The 7,080-nt window shown below is 37.9% G+C and overlaps 1 gene segment (V, D, J or C); it reads right to left on the bottom strand.

The window, feature by feature from the left end:
- Window positions 1-744: 744 nt before the first annotated feature.
- LOC130882757 (immunoglobulin heavy variable 3-74-like) lies at window positions 745-2,694 on the bottom strand. The segment is given in 3 exon segments: window positions 745-1,076; window positions 1,181-1,246; window positions 2,604-2,694. Coding segments are annotated over 3 exon segments (489 nt in total).
- Between the last annotated feature and the right edge of the window lie 4,386 nt (window positions 2,695-7,080).

Genomic DNA, 7,080 nt, shown 5'->3' with positions numbered 1-7,080 from the left:
TGTGGATCTAATAGAAATGAACTTGCTCTGCCAGTGATGAGATTTTACCTCAAACACCCAATATCTATATGACAGATTCACATAACAATGGCATATTGTGTGTTTTTGATTTTCTATGTAGGTAGATCTCACTTCTCATGAACTTTTGTTGATGGAATCGGTTTATATAAATTTCTATTATGAACCAAGTTGAAAGTCATGAAGTAATAAACCCAATGAAATAAAAGCATGTCTGGATCTTATTTGACCATGAGTACACAATCCTCAAGGACAAGAGAGAAGATTATAAATATGCTAGGATGTTTTTATCTAATGATCATGGTGTCACTTTTCTCAACTTTTCCCTTAAACATTAGTGCTGCTATAATCAAAAAATATGACCTAAACTCTGCCCAAATTATGAAAATCCTCAGAAATGCCCATGTACTTTCTTCTCATGAAATCTCAATGACTAATGTACTTTGTGTCCCCATAGTTGTCAGTTTACACTTTGTTCATGGGAGACTGTGTCTCATTTGATAAAATAGCACAAGAAGAACATGTAATGCATTGAGGACATTGGATCCCTTCAGAACTTACATGTGGAGAATTCCAAAGAATGTATAAAAAAAATGCAGGTCAAACACCTGAGAAGAGTGCTTGATCTAATCATGTCTGCATAAATTCTTGGTATGAACCTGTATTCTGTGTCTTTTGCACCACCTGGTGGTCTTGATTGGCCTAACAGTGAAATTTCTGCCTGAGTTAACACTGAAATCCCATCACCGTGTCTCTAGCACAGTAATAAGTGGCTGTGTCTTCCAATCTCACATTGCTCATTTGCAGGTACAGAGTGTTCTTAGCATTTTCTCTGGAGATGGTGAATCGATCCTTCACAGATGGTGCATATCTTATAGTACTGCTGTCTGTATTAATATTTCCAACCCACTCCAGCCCCTTCCCTGGGGCTTGGCGAAACCAGTACATCCAGGAGTCACTGAAAGTGAATCCAGAGGCTACACAGGATAGCCTCAGGGATCCTCCAGGCTTCACCAGACCTCCTCCAGACTCCACAAGTTGCACCTCAGACTGGACACCTGCAAACACAGAGAATGTTGTTAGTAAATTGCCACAGAAGTTCTATCTTTCATATATGTTGTTCATGTTCACTAACACTCAGTACCTCTTCTTCATAAATTACCTTTTAAAAAAGCAACAAGGAAAACCCATATCAACACCAAATCGATTGTGTGTTTTGTTTTCTGTGCTGATCACTGAATGGGAAGACCTGGGCATCCAGGACTGATTCCTTTGTCTGAGCTTCAGGGTCATTGTTTATCTGGTTTTCATGAGAAGAGATCAGTCTTATTTGCATGCCTTCCTGGTATATAAGTTCTGCTGTTGGAGCTAAGAACCAGTGTGTTCTAATATGTTTGAAATGTTCTGGGAAAGTCTAGCAGGAAAGATAATATTAGGAAATTTCTGTATCATACTAAGCTCTTTTTGGGGACACATTATGTATCATCGATTACATTTAATGATCACAATCAAAATGTGCATTTTAGGTAGAATTTCTGCCTACTTTTTATGTCCTGTACTATAGAGGTCAGTTGGCATTGCTTTCTGACATGCTCTGGAGATCTTTCCTTATTCTATGTTGACTTCAACACTGATGCACTAGGTACTGCCCGAGTCAGGTACAGCCCTATGTGTAGTTGCCTCTGGAATTTAGAAGCTCTATTTTTGTGTTGAGATCACTGGATTGTTGTCACATGACTGAATTCATTTGTTCAGGAGGTCACCTCCAGAGACTTTGTCCAGATTCATGTGCACCAAGGAGTATAAAATTATTGTGTTCTTTCAATTTTACTCTCTTTTTCCAGAATATATACCTATCTCTTTATTAGAAACAGGGAGTGACTGATAAACTGAACTTCAATGTACAATTCAGGATTTGAACTCTAAGTGTTCTACTCATATGCCTTCACAGGCCCCCCAGGAGGATAACCTCACTCATAATACCCCTTCCCTTTACCTTTCTTATTCAGTCTGTTTCATGCCGTTTTCTAGTTATGATATTAACTAGAAATAATATTATGTGATATTATGTGAAGTAAAAATAATCTGTCATGCAATTCTCCAGGTTTCTAGCTTAGGCCTGCACCAGCAGACAGAAGTCACTCTCCAGGGCCTATTCTGCTGGAGGTTGCTGACTGGGGCCTGCTTCCACAGATATCTCTGGCTAGAGCCTGCTCCCACTGAGGATGGTGGCTCTGACCCAGTCACACAGAGGCCTCTGGCTCAGGTCTGCTTCCTCAGCAGTCACAAAGTCATTCCTGTTCCTGCAAGGTCACTGGTTTTGGTCAGGTCCTTCGTAAATCAATGTCTCTCCCCTGCTTTGTGAAAGGTTGCTGGCTTGGGTCTGTTACTGCAGATGTTCCTGGCTCAGGACTGCTCTGGCAGTGTACACTGGTCCCACAGGGGTCTTTGCCTCAGGCCTGCTCTTTTGGTAGTTTCTCCCCAATACCCGCTTCTGTGAAGGTTCCTGGATAAGAACCAGTCCCATAGAAGGACTCAGGGGTCCTTGTCTCAAACCTGCTCATTTGGTAGTTTTTCTCCCATACCTGCTCCTGTGGAGGTCCCTCCCACAGGCCTGTTCCCACTGAGGTTTCCCCTAGTACCTATTCTGGCAGAGATTGCTGATTCAGCCCCCATGCACAGTTCTAATATTAAATTATATGCTCTTCAATGCTTTTGACTAAAGGCTATTGAATATGATTTCGTGTGTGTTATGACAACCAATTATCAAGAACACAATGTATAAGTTTGAAAATATCTTCTAAATGAATATCAAAAATTGTTGATGAAATCATACAGATAATGTTTTTTAAACAATAATGTTTGTTATCATATTTATTACTTGAATCAACTGGATTCAGTAATAAGGGACCACCCCTGTACAAGTGGGTTAAAGATTTTTGTAAATACCCCTCTATTTTTCCAAGAGATGTTTTCTGTGCTGTTCAATAAATACAGAGAAAAAGATCTTTGTTACGATTTTACCCCAAATACACACATGAATATATGAACTCACTTACATACACACACACTCAGAGGGAGGGAGGAAGGAAGAAGAAATAGAGGCAGATAAATCAAAACTGAGATTCAGACTCATACATTTGAAAAGTAGTAACAAAAGTAGACACAGGGAGAATAAAGTAGAAAGTTCAAGTTTGGCCTCACATTATGTTAAATGACATTAAGGGAAAGTTTTTGATTTATTTCCTTAATGTGATGTGGAAGAAATTTTGCTGAATATATGTTTATTATTAGTGTGTTTGAATCTGTACATTTAGAAATTTGTGTGAGAAACCATTAATGGAATAAACCTGCTTATTTTGTTGGGAATATTTAATGTATTAGTGAAATATTTTGAGCACCAGTGGTGTAAATGATAGACTGAACTCTTAATACGGATGATCCACTGTGGAGGATATTGGTTTTGTTCATAATTTTCATCAAAGCTATGAGATTCTAACTATTTTCCAAAGGTTCCTCCCTCATCTTTCTGAGCTGTAGAGAGTTTCCACATAAAGGGAATTTTGTACTCCTCAGGTCTAAATAGTTGGATCCATGCCCTAAAAGCAATCTTTTATTTCCTTGTTTCTCTTCCTGTAAATGGTTCTGTTGGATTCCATTTCAACTTCAAACACAGGGAACAAACAGTTTCTGTGAGCTTATTTCAGTAGCAGTTGGGAAATAAACAAGCAGCCTCCTACAACAAATTGGTACAACAACATGAGGCTGACTACATCCATATAAGATCTGAGAATGCTTGGAAAGAAATTCTAGACATAGAAAAACAAAGTTTAGCCACATTTTTTTTCCATCAGCTTATGACAGGTCCTTTAAAAGAGGTTTTCCTGGTTGAGCGGTAGCAGAAAAAAGCCCTGTAGTTTTGAAATGATGACTTTCTAGGCCATGCTGCCAGCACAAACTCTGACTCTTTCAGCAGTCCAAACAATAAATACAGTTTGTGGGCAGCATAATGCAAGTTACTTGTTGGCAGTATGGGCCAACTGGTTATGAGAGTTGAGGTGGTGAGGACTTCTCCAACCTAGCAGTTTTAGAGGCAACGAACAGACTTCCATCATGTTGGACTGGGTGGAGCAAGCAGGCAGGGCCTTGTTTGCCTTAGCAATGACATCACTTAGAATTTTAAGAAACACTAAGCATTTTAAAAAGCATTCCTGAACGGAAAATCAATAAAAATACACAATAAAGACATATTAAGTTTTAAAAAAGACCTCTAAACGGATCACAGTGCTGGATGAATCCACACAGGCTTGGGAGAGAAAAGAAACAGAATATAGACAGTTATAAAAGAAAGTAAATATTTTTTTAAAAAGGTAAAGTCTTTGAAGAGACAGAGTACAGACAGGAATAGATTAAAGTAGTAAAGAAAAATAAGCCACATAAAGATGGAATGTACAAAGAGAGTCTGGATTGTGTATACTATTATGCTTACTTTAAATATTTTGACTGCAAAGAAACAGTTTTGAAAACTAGTAAGCTAAGCAAACATATATACTTTAAAGTTATCACGAGAGACTGGGCACGCAGATGCAGCGGAGAGACTGGCATGCAGACGCGACTGATGCGGGATGGTCTAAGCATGAAATAGTGAAGCCCACACTGAGAGCAGATTGCCCCACTACAATTAAATCAAACCCATTAGATAGCATCGATAAGAGGAGATGGGCAGGTGCCAAGGCAAGAATTTACCCAACAATCTGAAAAACAACATGAAAACACCAGAACCCAATGATCTTACAACAGAAGGACTTGAACACCATAAAACAGAAGAAGTGGAAAAAAATCGACTTTATGAAAGCAATAGAGTCCCTTAAACAACATGTAAAAAATTCCCTTATAGAAAAAGATGAGAAGTATAACAAAAAGTTTGAATAAATGAGTAAATTCGTAAATGATACCCTGGGAAACCAAAAAAAAAAAAACAATCAAAAAGGTAATGGAAACAGTTCAAGAATTGAAAACTGAAATGGAAGCAAGGAAGAAAACACAAATTGAGGATCAGCTTGATATGGAAAATCTGGGTCAATGAGCAGAGACTACAGAAACAAGCATAATCAATAGAATTGATTATCCCTAAGAATAATAGGGATATAAGAAGGAGAAGAGTCACAGCTCAAAGGCCCAGAAAATATTTTTAACAAACTTATGGAAGAAAACTTTCCCAAAATAAAGAAAGATATTCCTTTGAATATTCAAGAAGCATACAGAATACCAAATAGGCTGGATCAAAAAAAACATCCCCTCGCCATATAATAATCAAAACACAAAATATACAGATTAAAGAAAGAATATTAAGGGGCTGGAAAGATGGCTCAGAGGTTAAGAGCATTGCCTGCTCTTCCAAAGGTCCTGAGTTCAATTCCCAGCAACCACATGGTGGCTCACAACCATCTGTAATGGGGTCTGGTGCCCTCTTCTGGCCTGAAGACATAAACACAGACAGAATATTGTATACATAATAAATAAAAAAAAAAGAAAGAATATTAAGAACGGCAAAGGAAAAAGGTCAAGTAACCAATAAAGGTAAACTGATTAGACTTACACATGATTTCTCTATGGAAACCATGAAAGCCAGAAGGTCCTGGATAGTGGTACTGCAGAAACTAAGAGACCATGGATACAAACCCAAACTACTATACCCAGCCAAACTATTGTTCACTATCAATGAAGAAAACAAGACATTCCAGGATAAGAACAAATTTAAACAATACGTAGCCACAAATCCAGCCCTACAGAAAGTAATAGAAAGAAAATCACAATCCAAGGAATCCAACATTGCCCACACTACCTACAATAACTCAGGCATCTCGTGACCATTCAACAGCACAACTCGAAGGGAGACACACAAACTCTACTACCAAAAACAATAAGAATAACTGGAGTAAACAACCACTGGTCATTAATATCACTTAATATTAATGGTCTCAATTCACCTATAAAAAGGCACAGGCTAAGAGGTTGGATATGAAAACAGGATCCAAAATTCTGCTGTTTACAAGAAACACATCTCAACCACAAAGACAGGCATCTATTCAGAGTAAAGGGTTGGGAAAAGGTTTTTCAAGAAAATGGTCCTAATTAGTGTGGCCATACTAATTTCTAACAAAACTGACTTCAAACTAAAATCAATCAGAGGAAATTGAGATGGACACTTTATAATCATAACAGGAAAAATTCATCAGGATGAAGTCTCAATCTTGAATATCTATGCCCCTAATATAAAAGTACCCACTTATGTAAAAGAAATATTACTAGAACTCAAGGCAGACATCAAACCACACACACTAGTAGTAGGAGACTTCAACACACCTCTCTCACCAATGGACAGGTCAATCAGACAAAAATCTAATAGAGAATTAAGACAATTATTGGAGGTAATGAAGCAAATGGACTTAACAGACATCTATAGAACACTCCACCCAAATAGGAAAGAAGATACCTTCTTCTCTGTAGCTCATGGAACCTTCTCAAAAATTGACCACATACTCGGTAACAAAGGAAACCTCCAGAGATACAAAAAAAAATCAGTGTCCACCTGTGTCTTATCAGATCACCATGGATTAAAATTAGAAGGCAACAACAATGCTACCCCCAGAAAGCCAATAAACTCATGGAAACTGAACAGTCAACTAGTGAACCACACCTGGGTCAAGGAAGAAATTAAGAAAGAAATTAAAGTCTTCCTTGAATTTAATGAAAATAAAGAGACAACATACTCAAACCTATGGGACACGATGAAAGCAGTGCTAAGAGGAAAGTTCATAGCACTAAGTGCCTACTTAAAGAAAATGGAGAAAGTATATCCTTGCAGACTTAACAGCACACCTGAAAGCTCTAGAAAGAAAAAGAAGCAGATGCACCCAGGAGGAGTAGAAGACTGGAAATAATCAAACTGAGGATGGAAATCAACAAAATAGTAAACAGAAAACAGTCCAAAGAATCAATGAAACAAAAAGTTGGTTCTTGGAGAAAAACCTCAACAAGATCGACAAACCCCTATCCAAA

This window comes from Chionomys nivalis, chromosome 10 (assembly GCF_950005125.1).
Source record: "Chionomys nivalis chromosome 10, mChiNiv1.1, whole genome shotgun sequence".
NCBI classification, from domain to species: Eukaryota; Metazoa; Chordata; class Mammalia; order Rodentia; family Cricetidae; genus Chionomys; species Chionomys nivalis.
The sequence above is the reverse complement of the archived record's forward strand: the minus strand, read 5'-3'. Positions and strand labels throughout refer to the sequence as shown.